Source organism: Pan troglodytes, chromosome 23 (assembly GCF_028858775.2).
Source record: "Pan troglodytes isolate AG18354 chromosome 23, NHGRI_mPanTro3-v2.0_pri, whole genome shotgun sequence".
Classification (NCBI taxonomy): Eukaryota; Metazoa; Chordata; class Mammalia; order Primates; family Hominidae; genus Pan; species Pan troglodytes.
In genome coordinates, this window is record NC_086016.1 from 47,960,793 (window position 1) to 47,974,695 (window position 13,903).

Here is a 13,903-nt window from a genome sequence, read left to right on the forward strand (position 1 = left end):
CTCCCGCAACAGAGGGAGGCATCACACCGCACACCCTGCCTGGCTCCTAAAGATGCCAGAAGGAAATACAAGAGCACAATGGGGCGCCAGGTGACCCCCCGCACCTCCAGGAGCTGCAGCCTGGAGGGGAGCCCCCAGGCCACACGCTGGGGAGGCAGGTTCTGAGAGAGAGCAGGTGCGCCCCATGTGCAGTCTGCAGCCCTCAGCCCAGTGCCCCTCCCCAGGTGCAGGTCCACAGCAGCCCAGCCTGGCCACTTCGGGGACTGTGTCCCGCAGGTCCCCAGGCCCTGTGTCCCTGTGTACTCTGGACTACTGCAGACATGGAGTGACTGCAGCCCGGAGCCACTGACTCCCTATCCAGTGCTCTCTCCACAACACCAGCCTGCCTGGCATCCAGGGATCCTGGGCCTGTCACCCCCAGGAACACTCCCTGAACACCCTGAGGCTCAGAAAGGTGTGCCCAACATGCGACTCCATCCCCAGGGCAGTGCTACCAAGGCGGGTGACAACCTTGCTGGAGCAGTGATGGGGCCGAGCAAGCGCTTCAGCCCACAGGAGTGTGGCCCCTGCAGGCCAGCCCTCCCCAGGCTGAGGGGAGCCATGGGGCACACAGGAGGAGCCCCAGGAAATGGAGATGGCGGAGTGATGAATCTGCCTTCCTAGTGGGGGTGTCAGCCGCACCTGGAAATTCCCAACACTTCCCCGTCAGCGGTGAAGTCACCCTGGGAAGACCTGAGTCAGGGGAACCTGGAAGTCATCCAGCCCCGGGCCACCCACTCCCCCATCCCACCTGTGCCACTAGGGGCCAAGCACGCCTGGGGCCACCACAGGCTCTGCCACCCCTGGGCAATGGGCTGTGACCTGGGAGTTCACTGGGCCCCAGACCCACAAGTGGCCATCAGACTGACAGATTTGCTGGGTACCAACTGAGTGAGGGCCTGGCACTGCCCTGAGCACTGAGGAGGAGGCAGGCAACCCTGCAACCCTAGACGTGGCCAAGCACACTCCCGTGGCACCGCTGCCACCAGATGGTCCTACAGACTCAGCCATCTCCTCTCCTCAGCCCTGGAGTGTCCCGGGCCCTGCATCTGCAGCTGGTGGGCAGGACCAGCCTTCTCCATGCTTCCCCATCCTCCACCTCATTGCCCAGAAGGGTCTTTCTAAAGCTCGCTGAAGCCACTCCTCCCTGCCCTGGGCTCCCCAGACCCGAGATCACTGCCTCCGGCCCCGCCCCCACCTCACCTTCCCCTGCTCCAGCCTACTCAAACCTGCTGCTCCCCACTCCTGATGCTGCCACATCCTCTTCACACCTCCAGGCCTTTGCCCACGTCTGTCCCTTTCCCAGGAACCCACCTTCCTTCCCTCCAGCAGGTCCTTCAGGGCCAAGGTCAGAGGCTGCCTTACTTGAGAGGTCTTCCCTGGGCCACCCTCATCACAGATGGCTTAGAGCTCCTGCTGTGGGTCCCACAGGGCTTTGTGTAAACGACGCTGGAAGGCAGGGCGGTAGGGACTTTCCTTCCCAGTCACACCTGCACACCTGGCCAGCCCTGATAACCCACCCGCGGGGGCTGCCATCACGCTGTGGGCATGAAGGGAAAGTTCAGGGTGGTGGTGGAGCCAGCAGGAAGGGGAGGAGGGAGGAAGAGGACCTGGGGGAGCATCCAGACCCACCACCCAGATGGGGAAACTGAGGCCCAGAGAAGGGGAGGGATACCCTCAAGGTTGCCGCAAGCCCACAGCTGAGCCAGGAACAGGACCTGGGCATCCAGGACCACACACATGCTGACCCAACAAAGCTGGCCAGGCTGGTCTCAGAGCTCCTGGGTCAGGGGCGAAAGCAGGACAAGGCCCAGAACAGAAGGCCTCTGGGCTTCCCATACCCGCAGGACAGCTGCACCTCTGGTCCCAAAGCTAAACTTGGAGGCAGCCCTTGCAACCTTGAGACCCTCGCTCAGGGCCCCGGGGACTCTTGGTCAACACACAGTTCTAAGCAACTGGAGGCATTGGTTTCTGCCTGGAGAGGACAGGCAGGAAACGGGACACGCAACAGAGCCCGCCCAAGGCTGGAAACCCGCCTTAGTAAAACACCGTGACAAGTGGCATGGACCCGACAGCCAGGAGTCCCTGGGCTCAAATCTGGGCTCAGCTGCTTGACCTGGGCGAGTGACTCTGCACCCTGACCTCGTCTTCCTCACTCCACCACCTACCAAGGCAGACGGGCCTCTCCTAGCTCCCCTTCTCTGGCAGCCCGAGGGGGACACAGATTCCAAAGCAGACCCTGGGCACTGTGCACACGTCAGTCCCACTAGGGAGGGCCTTCTGGGGGAAACTGAGTCCTCCAGAAGTGGGAATGCCTCATCCTGTGTCCCCCAGGCGGGGGTCTGCAGGGCAGGCAGTGCATTCTGGAGGACTTCCCATTGGAAGGGGCTTTGCCATCTGTCTCACCACTTGGGACTGCGCAGGCCTAAGTCTCAGCTCTGGATGCCTCCTCACCCTGGCCACACCAATACCCACTGCGCGGAGGCCAGCTGAGACACCACCAGTCCTTGTGCCCGGGCTCCCTCCGGCCTGGCCCATTCAGAGCTCCAGCAGGGCACGGAAGGGTTGGAGCAGGGATCACAGTGCAGGAGGGCTCCAGAAAGCGATAGAGGCCTGCAGGGGTCATGGGATGGGACTCCAGGGGATGCTCACTAGGGCTCTTCTCCGTTGCTGCTGACACCCGGCAAGCTGCTCGTCGGGTGGGGTGGCTTCCTCCCAGGCCCAGCTCCAGGCACCTGCAGGCTTCACACTCTAAAGCTGCAAAGGCTGCTTGGGGGAGCAGGACGTTAGTGTCTTCTGCACACAGCCTCAGACCCAGCCTCGTGGCAGCCCCAGCACCTCAGCTGCCACCTGCTCCAGCCTGGGGATGGAGGAAGTGTCGATGGCCCTGTGCCAAGCCTCACCTGCCACTCTACTACTGAGACTGTGGAACGGCCTCTGGAAAGGCCAACCACTCCACCGGCTACTTGCACAGAGAACCTGTGAGCGCTGCTTCTCTGCCCAGGCAGGGACCCTCCCCAGCATCCCCGGCCCTCACTCCTGCATCTGCTTGTATGCCTCCGGGGCTGGAGAACTCACTGCCTCTCTGCCAACAGTGGAGCTGACCCAAGCCTCAGGACCCACGCTCAGAGGACGAGAACGCCCTGGGTGAGGGGCAGGGATGGGGGAGGGGCCCCAGGCAGGCTGAGTGGGAAGACAAGGAAGGGGGGAGGGAGCGCACCTGTACCCACCCCCACCCTGCCGGCCAGCCTGAGGTGAGGCCCCCAGCCCCGCGCCAGGGACGGAGGACAAACGGTGGTTTTGTCCTTGGCCAGCGGGCGGCCCGCACCACACAATGACCCTTTCATCAGGCTGAAGGAGCCCTGGGCCGGGGTTTCATCTGACAAGGGAGGGCGCCCGGCCTCCTGTCCCTTTGGGAGGGGAGCTGAGCCCCATCTGAGCCGGACCCAAGGCTGTGTAGGGCGGCAGCCTTAGGAGCATGCTACCGCCTCTCCATCTGCTGGGGATGACAGGGAGCAGTGTGAGCCGTGAGGGCTTGGGCTCCCACTGCATGTGGGTCCTAGTTCTGGGGGCTCCGCACCCTGGCCCTGGGCCGATGGCCTAGACACCCACAACCGAGCCCTCTACCTCATCCAACACCGCCATGCCACACCCAGGGTCTGTCAGGGTCCTCCGAGAACAGAGCCTTGGTCCACACCCAAGCAGGGGCCCTGGGCTCCCCATAGGCACCCACCTGCCCTGCCAGGGTGACTCAAGCCTCCGGGGACGTGGTGGGTGGGAGGGGAAGGGGCGGGATTGTGACTTGCTTGGCCGTTGTCCACTGTGTCCCCAGAGGAGCCCAGGGAAGTGTGTGAATGAGGGAACAATAATGTGCCGTCGGCGCCTCAAAAATCACCAACTTCATGATCATCACCTCGCCCCCCATCAGCACCTCCAACTGCTGGCTGGAACCTGAGGCCCTGGGAGACCCCGATTCCACTCCCCGTGGGACTGCATAGGGGGAACTTCCCTTCAGAGGCAGTGCTGGCACCGGGTGAGGACCTGGAACTGGGAGGGCTGAACCCCTGGGATCCAAGGTGACCTTGGGAAACAGCCTCTTCTCTGGATCCTGGCATCCCATCGGCCCACCTCAGCAAGATGCTCTGAGCCTCCCTGGAGGGGAACCCCTGGTGAATGTGTTTGACAGTATTGTTCCCTCTTCTAGGGGTCTCTTTCATGTGCCTGTTTAGTCTGGCCAACTCCTATCCATCCTTCAAAACCCTGTCTGAGAGTCATCTCCCCTGGGAAGCCCTCTGAGATGCCCTAGGGGGTCCACCACTCCTTCCTGAATGAACACAGCCACTGGGCCTCCCTCTGTGCTGCCTGTGGCCAACCTCCCTGTTCCTGATAGCTGAGAATGGCCTGTCTCCTGCACACCGACCACACCAGGCATCAAGCTAGAGCTTCCCACAGCCACCCGGTGAGGTTTGTGCTCCCGTGATCTGCACTGGAGAGGGAAGAGCTGGGCCTTGGGACACAGCCAGGCAGTGAGGGCCCTGTGGAGTCAGGATGAGGACCCAGATCTGAGTCACTATCACGCCCTTTGGCCTCACGGGAAACCATGTTAGAAAACGGCGCATTATCCTACAGGCCTCACTGCACAACCGTGGAGTCCAGCGTCACCCCAGGACCTCCTGTCCTCCCTCTGCACACAGACGGTCCAGGATGCACATTCTCCCCTTTAGCCAATGGTTGTTGGGTCTCGTCCACGTGGTGATGAGTTCTGCGGAGTTTCCTATGATTAGGGAGGCTCCACTTGCCCACCTCCAGTGGGGGGTCCCCAGTTGAGATCTCATCAGATTTCCCAGCTTGAACCCCACATGCACACCCTCTATGGAACGTTCTACACTTTCAAGTTCCAACTACACGTGGCCTGATCTGAGCCTTGGGAGAGGGATCTCCATCCCAAGTGACCCATGAGGAGACTGAGGCCCAGAGAGGCTCATGGACCTGCTCAGGACACACAGCAGAGCCCCTCCCAGACCTGGATAGACGCAGACCCTCCAGGCTGGGAGTTGCCCCTCCCCCAAGGGCAACCTGAACACGCCTGAGCCACGGGGCGCATCCTGTTCTCACACGGGCCATGGTGCCATGGGAGTAGGCCTGGTTCATCTCCTCCCCCTCGAGGGTCATGGCCACAGCACTTCTGGGACTGTGGCTGGCACCGCTGACAAAGCCACAGCGGTGGAGCCGGGAAGAGGCCTGGCCTGGCGGGGCCGTGGTAAGCGCCCCCCCACCCTGCCACAGCCAGGTGGTCGGTGAGTAACCGCCCCGTCACCCATGACTCACTTGGCTCCCCAGAGCGGGCGGTCACCATGACAGGCTCCTACCGGAAGACCTGGGGGGGTCGTCAGAGCCAACCCCCACATCTGGGAGAGGAAGACTGAGACCGGAAGAGACCTGCCTGGGACAGAAGCGCAGCCTGGTCCTGGTCAAGGCCTCAGCCAGGCCCCCACTGCAGCTGACCCAGCACCACAAGCCTTCCTCTTGGCCTGCAGTCCCCTACCTGCCCTCCCTTGGGCCCTTACTGATCCCCGCTGGCCCTGGGAGCTCCTGCACTGACAACAGAGCTCTGCACAGAGAAGGCGAGGGCTGGCCAGAGCCGCCTAGCACGGCTGCAAGTCAGCATGTAGCAGGGGCGCAGGGCGCTTCCAGGCCAACACACCCGTCCAACCTGATCAGTGGCAGGGGCCCAGGCATGCGTCTGGGATTCGGTGTGCACCGACCACAGCCCAGGACAGGGAGCTAGAGGAGCAGTCCAGATGAAAGGGGGAGGATCAGCTGTCAGCCAGCGTCTGGGATCCCAGCAATGGGATCTGGAAAATTCCTGAAAGTTCTCTGGAGCAGAATGAAGCCTCCACCCAGCGACCCTCCTAGCCCAGGCATCCTCAGATCCAAAGGCCAACGCCATCGAGTGCGCCTGCAGTGCTGAGGGTGGGCTGACACTCACCCCCACCTCTCACAGCTCTCCAAGCACTTGCTGCTGGCTGCCTCCCCCAAGTGCAGCCATCGGGTCAGAGACGCCGAAACCAAGGTCTTCTCACTTTGCATGCTTTCATTCAAATCGAATTGCGCAGGCCCTACTCCCATCTATGGTCAGCCTTGCGCCCACCAAACGGGGCAAGGGAAATCTGAGACCCGCCCCGCTCACTCCGGGAACGTGTCTGGGTTCCTCTCTGCTTGGGGAAGGCTGGCGTCAGCGTCTTCCTCCCTGTGGGGCAGGAGCTGCTGAGGGCAAGTCAGGGATGCAGTCTGCCTTCCTGTCCCCCACGACCCAGGCCAGACCCCAGCACTGGCCCAGGGATGTCTGGAAAAACTGTTTCCTTAGGAGAATTTCTGCCAACACAGCTGGGCAGTGCACACTCCAGGAGCAAGCCTGGCGGGTGTAGTCACTGCAGGCCCGGATGAGGGGCCAGCCCTGAGGTAAACCTGGGGTCTGCAGAGGTACACTGGGCACCACCTTGCCCCAGAGGCCCCTCACTGCTGCCTTGGCATCAACTCCCACCAGGCTTCTGGGGCCCCTGCGCACCTCCCTCTCTCCGACCCTTACCCCAACCCCCAACCCCCCCACTTCCCTTGCCTCCACCTCCGCAGGACTCCTGGTCTCCCACCCCGGACACCTCTCTATGAACACCGAACCTCAGCCAGCCGGCTCCAAAACTGATTTCCCAAGCACCGGAGCTGCCAATTCTCTAGCAAGGCCTAAGGCTGAAACGCCAGGATTCTGGGGAGGGGGAGGCTTCCTGGCCTCCAACCGCTAGATGCTGAAATTCCAAAGTCCCCTGGTTGATCCAGTTCCTGGAAAGGACACCAGAAGCAGGACCCAGGGACCCTGGCACTTTATTAGCCTGGGTCCCCACTGCTCAGGCGGTCCCCACCCGCATGCGCCCTGCTACCCCGCCCCCCTCAGGCGATGCCTCCGCAGCCGGGGCTGCCCGCTGGGCCTGGAGCGCTCTCTGTGCCCGGACCTTGTAATTATGTCCCACAGCCCGGGAAACCGCGGGCCTCGCAGCATCTGGCTGCGGTTGCGAACTTTTGTTTCAAGATGCGCGACTATTTATAGAAGGAAAACTGGTAGGACAGTAATTTCCTAGGAGCAAGAGGAGAAATTGGCTGCGTCTTTATTAAATGGGGGTGGGGGCGAGGCGATGTATTAGGACTGCGACCGCATGGGGGGAGGGGGTGGCGCAGGGAGCGGGAAGGCAGCGGCTGCCCCCTCTGGCCGCGTCAGGCGACCCCGGACGTGGCCCGCGTGTAAAGGAGGGGGAGGGGGAAGGGAAAAGAAGGGGAGGGAGAGCAGGCTCTGAGGTTTAATCAGTAGCATCCAGCTTAAATTCCCCCAAACGGCGGTTCCATAAATCAAACTTCTTTTTAAGTCAGAGGCCAGAGCATATGCGTCCCATTAGGAATTCGGCGAAGCCACCACTGCGCGCCCCCTGGGCTCACTGGGCTGGACTCGGCCCTGCCCGGAGCTTCTCAGAGCCCCGTGGGCTCTGCCTTGCCGGGCACACACACGCGCGCCCACGCTCCGCGCTCTCCCTTGGCCGAGACAACTGGGCGAACGCGGCCGCCAGCACGCAATGCGCGTCCTCCTCGCCCCCAGGTGAGGACTCGGCAGGGGCAGGGATCAGGCCACCCAGCGCGGCAGGAAGGCGCGAGAAGCCGCAGCGACTTCGGGGTACAGTCCGGGCGCTGTCCGGTGAAGCGCGGCGTGCACGTGCATGCCGGTGTTTGCACGAGGGAGCGGGTGTGTGAGTGCGGCTCTCCCAAGTGTGGCATGGTCTTGCGCGCCGCGTGGGTTAATATGGGGAGGGGTCCCCCGCTGGTCCAGGACTCTGCTGGGACGCGCAGGGAATCTCGGCGCCGCTCGCGTGCCCGCGGGCCCTCGCGCTGGGCGTGCACAGCCTGCTCTACTCCCGCAGTCGAGCCGCTCCCGGGCCATCCTTTCTTTGACCCCAGAGCCAGGACTTCTCACTGCCGTAGCTGCCCGCCAAGTGCTCCACCTCGGCAGCTTAGGCTGGCGAGGCGACCTAAAGTCCCCCGGCTCCCGCGCGCGACGGTCACCCGGTGCCCCGCCCAGGGGCCTCGCTGCTGCGTTCCCTGCCCGCCCGGTTCCAGCGCTGGAGGCCCGGGGGGAGCCCACCCGCCCACCCCGCACGCCGCCCGCGGCACTCACAAGTAGCTGCCGCTGGACAGGAGGAGAAAGATCTGCGGGCAATAGACGGAGACGAGCGCGCTGCGCGGCGACAGTAGGAGCATGGTGGGCCGGCGAGCCTGGCGGGGCTGAACAGGCTCCGCGGGCCGGGCGCCTGGGCCAGCTGAGGCCGGGGTCCCCGCGGAGCTCCCCGATGCAGGGCGGCGGCGCTGGGCGCTAGGGGCCGGGTCTCGTGGGCCCGGGCGCAGTTGTCGCCCGTGCCCCGCCGCTAGGGCCGCGCATGGCGCTGGGTCTGGGGCAGCGGCGGGAGCTGGGGCTGGAGTGCGGGGCGGGGACCAGGCCGGGGGCAGCGGGCGCGCCTTGGCTGCGGTCTGGACCTCCGTCCGTCTGTCGGTGCGAACCGGCTCTGTCGCTCGCTCTGGCTCACTTCTCCAAGTCTCCCGAGGCGCGCAGCTGCCATTGGACGGGCCGCCCCTACATCCGCCTCCTCCCCCGGCGGGTTTTTTTAAAGGGGAGGCTGACCGGAGCGTGCGGTGGGAGCCGCCTCCAGGGCTTGCCCAAGTTGCCTTGGCTGGGACACCCATACCCCCACCTTTAGGGAGCCACACAGCTCTGGCCTGGCTCCAGAAGGTGCACGTGGGGGCGGCTCCCCGGGGGAACTGCGCGGAGGCTTGTGCTCCTCTTGGGGGGCTGTGCTCGGCAACGTATGCGCGTGTGTGCATGCATGTGCCTACATGTGCCTGTGTGTGCCTGCGGGAGCGTGGGCAGTCTGTGAGGACAGATGTGTGTGCACAGATGCATTGAGTGTCCTGAGCCTCTGCCCCCGTGTGCCCTGGGTTTAGGGAGGCTGGCTGTGGGTCGCACACAGGCACTGCCATGGCTAACCAGGCCCAGCCTTGTGCTGGTGCTGAGCTTGCACGACCCTGCCTGGGCACCTCTTCGGAGAGGCCGCCAGTGGGAAGGCATCGCCAGCAGGTGCTGCTCTCCTCACACAGAGGCTTCCCCACTCTGGCTTCCCCATCCTGCTTCTTTTGCTCTCCTTTGAGCGGTTGGCGGGGATGGGTTTGGGGAGAAGTAGACCTACAAAGACGTTCTCCCTCCTCGAGTTCCTTTTATTTTTTGTTTAAGTTCAGAAACATAGGTCTAGTGTCCCACCTCCTGTCGTTAGCCAATTCTGGTTCCACATGACCATCCCTTTACATCTGAATCACAGCACAAAGCAGGAAGATGGCGACAAGGGAAGGCTGGGCGGTCTGGCCCGTCGTCCTGAGGAAGAGGATTTTCTAACTTCTAGACCTGGTGTGGAGGCTCATCACCCAGGAGGAAGCAGCCACTTCCTCCACCTTCATCCCTCCTAGTCCAGGGCTCTCGGGCCCCTCTGCTTCTGGCCCCAAAGGCAGGGACAGGCTTTCGTCAAGGCTGGTCCTAGAACTGCAGTGACTCCAGTTCCAGTGAGCAGACAGTGTCCAGACTCCAGACGGGCTCCTCTGAGTTCTGCTTTGGCCTCCTCCAAGGCTGGAGCTGAAGGCCGCTCAGTCCAAAAAGGGCCCTGGGTGAGAAACTGTGACTCCCTGAAGCCATCAGGTTTTCAAATTGCTCCAAATCCCAGGTGCATTTGTTCTTAGGGCCCTGACCCCTAAGGGGATTGTGAGGGCTGAGTTCTGGTTCCAGCTGGTACTGGAGTCCTCCAGGGGTTGTACATGTGAGTTGTACCAGGCTTAGGGGCACATGTGTGTGATGGCTGCACGTGCCCAGGTGGCCCCCCTGTGTAATTAAACACAGGCAGCATGCAGGGAAGTGATCACATAATACCCCATCCATGCATACAACCTCTGATCTTTGGTCAGAACTTTATGACCCTGAAAATCCCAACTCCTGGGATGCAGATGCCCTGGAATACACCATCTGGAGGAGTCCCCAGGGTGTCAGCCTCAGTGACATCATAGTCATTAACAATAAGATTCTCCTGGTATCTACAGGTGTTCATTGGGACACATATCTCCAGCACCCACAGGGCAAAGGCCCTCAGGAGTAACACAGGCAGCACGCAGTGAAGGGGGTGTTGTGACCCCATTTTTTGGATGAAGAAAGGGAGGCTGAGAGGTTAAAGGGCTCACTCAAGGCCACAGGCTAGGAGTGACAGGAGGACAGAACAGACAGCTCATTGGTCCTAGACTCCCCAACCTCCTCCTTAATGCAATGGGCTTCCAGGTCATTTAACCCCTGAGGACACACCTGGGCCCAGCTTCCCCCTTCTACCGCTGCGCGTAGCCAAGATGGCTTGCAAAGAAAGCAGGGCCCTTCTCTCCAGTCCTGGCGGGCAGGGGCTGAGCCTCGAGGGAGGGATTGGCTCTCCTTCCCTTAGCAGATCCCAGGGTAGATCTCTGGCTTTCCTGCTTGCCATTCCACAGGGTGTTCGGAGGTCACATTTTGGAAATCCAGGAGGTGGGTGGGGAGTGTGTGTTTTAGATTGGCACACCAGGGGGAGGAGTTTCCCCTCCAGGGGTCGTGGGGCCTGAGGGCAGAGCCAGGGCCACACAGAAGGAAGCTCAGCCACTGCTTCACTCTTACCCCCTCCCAGAGGGAGGCTGACACAGGTGCCCGGGGCTCAGGCTGGGCTACACGGAGGCCCGGTGGGGTCTTGCTCACTCAGACCTCTCTCAGACACTGGCCACCATCCTGTTCAGGATGGCCAGAGCTGCAATCCCTGTTTACAGAAGGGACCAGGAGGCTTGGGAAGGGCACACAGACCTCAAGCTCTGGAAGCAGCCCCAGGAGCAGGGCTAGGGTGGACCGTCAGCTCCTTCTGCTGTCTACGGGGGTTCCTAGAGGTCTTCCCACCCGCTCACTCATGGGAGGAAGGGCTGCTTTCCGATGACTGATGCAGAAGAATGGACGCTAGGAACAGCAGCCCACAGTGGGGGGTCAGAGCCAACTGCAGCCCCAGCTCTGTCACTGAATTCTGAGGACAGTGACTTAGGTCCTGTGCCCAGTTTCCTAATCCTTGAATCTGGGAGAGTAAAAGCACCTAACTCTAGGGGTGCCAGGAGGGGGAAGGCCTCAGCGCTGAGAATCAGGCTGCAGGGACAAAGCCTCATTAAGGGTTGCCATCACTTTGAGGGGCCCAGCGGGAATCACTGCAGGACTGCTGAAGATGCAGGAAAAGAGCAGCCTGCCCACTCCACCCCCCGCCCAGCAGGCTCAATGCCCCGCACCCCTCACCTCCATAAACAAACACCCAGGGACACAGCCTACCCACAGACCTATGATAAACGGGGCTACCGGCAGCCGCAGGCACGCCCGCCCAGACCTGCAGGGCTCAGGCTAGGACGGGGGCTTCCAGTCCTGCCTCTGAAGCCACTGGCTTTGTCTCTGCAGGCCTTGGGCCTCAGTTTCTCCACCTGTAAAATGGCGGGCAGACATGGGATGGAGGGTGATGGAGAGACGATTCCCAGCGCTTGCTTCCACCTCTCCGCCTGGGAAGCCGCGTCTCCCACCAGTGGTACCTGGACCTGCCCCTCCCGCGGGTCTGTTCACCGCCTTGCCTGTGGCCTGGACGGGGCTTGCCTCGGGGCAGCCGGCGGCGCACAGTAGGCGCGCAGGGCGCGGCGGGGCCCGGGTCCCCGCAGGTGCGAGGAGCGCGGGGCCAGCAGCGGGCGGTGGGCGCCCCAGGCGAGGTGCACCGCACCCCCTCTCCGTCACGCCGTTTCTCCACCCCCACTTCGAGCGAAGCCGAGACAGATTCTGTCTAAAGGAGATCGCGGCTCAACAGGTAAGGACTCGGCTGGGTTCAGGAATGTGGAAATACGACTCGGAGCAGCTACCGCAGAGAGCAGCTAGCGCGGCTCGCCGGGCGCCCGCCCGCCGGGCCGCGCCAGGGGGAGCGCGGCGAGAGGGGGCCGGGCCCAGGGCCCAGGGCCCCGGGCGGGCGGGGCACGGGCCCCGGACCGAGCCCGAGGCGGCCCGGCCGGCCCCACGGCCCATCCCGAGCCAGCCGGACGAGTTGTCAAGGTAATTTCAACACGTCTGGGTGATGGATAGAGACGAAGGGCCGCGGCGGGTGCCCCGGCCTGCGCGCTCGCGGCCGGGTGCGCGCCCCCCGCCCTCCCGGGCCTCCGCAGGCGCCGGACGCCCCCCGACCCCGCCCCGGCGCACCCTCCAGGCGGCGAGCGCTCGGCCCGGGCTCGGCGCCCAGCGCAGCCCGGGGGAGGGAAGGCGCGTCCCACCCCCGGGGCCTGGAGCCCAAACAGGTGAAAGTACGCGCCGGGCACGCTCGCCGCTACCCGCGAGCCCGGCCGGACCGCCCGCGCGCCCCGCTCTCTCTCCTCCCGCGCTGAGCTCGGCGCCTCTCAGGAGCTCAGGGGGTTGGGCTGCGTCTCTGCTGGCGTGGGGCGAGGGTCTGACACACGGGCCAGCCCCGGAGCCCAGAGAGCTGCAGTGGCCCCCTCCAGTCCCCACGTCCCCACGGGGACGCCCTGGAGGCAGCTCCTTCGTGCTGTCTTGGCCCCTGGCTGCTGCCCTCGCCCACGGGGTACTCACCCGAGCTTCACGTACAGGACGCCAAAGCAGAGAAACACGTAGAAAATCCACTTGCGAAAGTTTCTGTGCATGATCCAGGGAGGGGGGCTGCGCCATAGACAGCGGCGGCCGGAGGGGACGCGCGGGCCGGGCAGGGGCCAGGGGGCTGCGGGCAGACTGCGCTCAGCCGGCACTGCGGCTCGGGCGGCCGGCGACGCGCGGGCACTCGGCGCGCGCTGCCACCATGGTGAGCCCGGGGAATTGACCCAGGCTGGGGACCGCGACCTCGAAGCCCGGTTGAGCGACCGTGGACCCCTGCAAGCGCGGGCCGGGGGCCCGGGCGCGGCTGGCGGGCGGGTGCAGCCTGCACTAGGCGCAGCCGCCTGAGGCCGTGAGCGCCTCGCCGAGCGCCGCGGCGGCCAATGTGTCCGCACTTGTCGGCCTCCCCAGGTGACTCGCGGCCCCGGCAAGCGAGCCGCGAGCGAGCGAGCGCGCCCCAGGTAGGAGGATCCGCCTCCCGCCCGCCCTCCTCGCTCGCCGCGCGCTCTCTCCCTCGCTCCCTGGCTCTCCCCTCCCTTTTCTCCTCCCTCCCCCGTGACACACAAACGCATCTACCCCCCGGCCCCCCCTCCCCAGGCCAGCTCCCTTCCGATTGCCCTCCGGGGACTGGGCGGGGGAAGAGGGCTTGGGTGACGGGTGGTGGGGGTGCGGGGAGGGTGCGGCTCGGAAGAGACACCTGCGCTCCTCCGCGCACGCGGGGGTAGGGGCGGGGGTACAGGTGGGGGCGGGAAACTACTGGTACAGGTCGCGGTGCCACTTGGCTTCCAGTTTCCGGTGGGGGAGGGAGAGACCACCCACTCCCATTGCCTCTCCGAGTGCACTTCCCTGACCCCCAAAAATTATCCGCATGGGGTACTCTGGGGCCATCCTTTTAGTCCAGGCATCGCTGCCACTCCAGCAAACCTCAATGGGAGATTCCCACAACCCCAGGTCCCAGCACTGCTGCCACCTGCGCTAGCCCAGCTTTGGGACCTGAAAGATGACAGACGGGCTAAACTGGCCACATGCAGGGAGATGGCATGCGTGACCTCCCGCAGAACCCATTGGCCAAGCGCCGTGATGGAGGCCTGTGGAAGGAGGTTGAGGGGCTTC

At 63.9% G+C, this 13,903-nt stretch overlaps 1 protein-coding gene across 3 annotated transcripts in view; it reads right to left on the reverse strand.

The window, feature by feature from the left end:
* WNT7B (Wnt family member 7B) overlaps window positions 1–13,300 on the reverse strand; it is a 54,952-nt gene extending 41,652 nt beyond the window's left edge. The window contains exon 1 of one of the 3 annotated variants that reach the window (XM_016939390.4): window positions 12,773–13,300. In XM_016939390.4, the coding sequence (XP_016794879.1) occupies window positions 12,773–12,868 (96 nt within the window). In that variant the 5' untranslated portion in view covers window positions 12,869–13,300. Of the gene's footprint in view, window positions 1–8,254; window positions 8,735–12,772 lie in introns of those variants that run through there. The other 2 variants (XM_016939392.4, XM_016939391.4) reach the window with 2 other exon arrangements.
* Window positions 13,301–13,903: the final 603 nt, after the last annotated feature.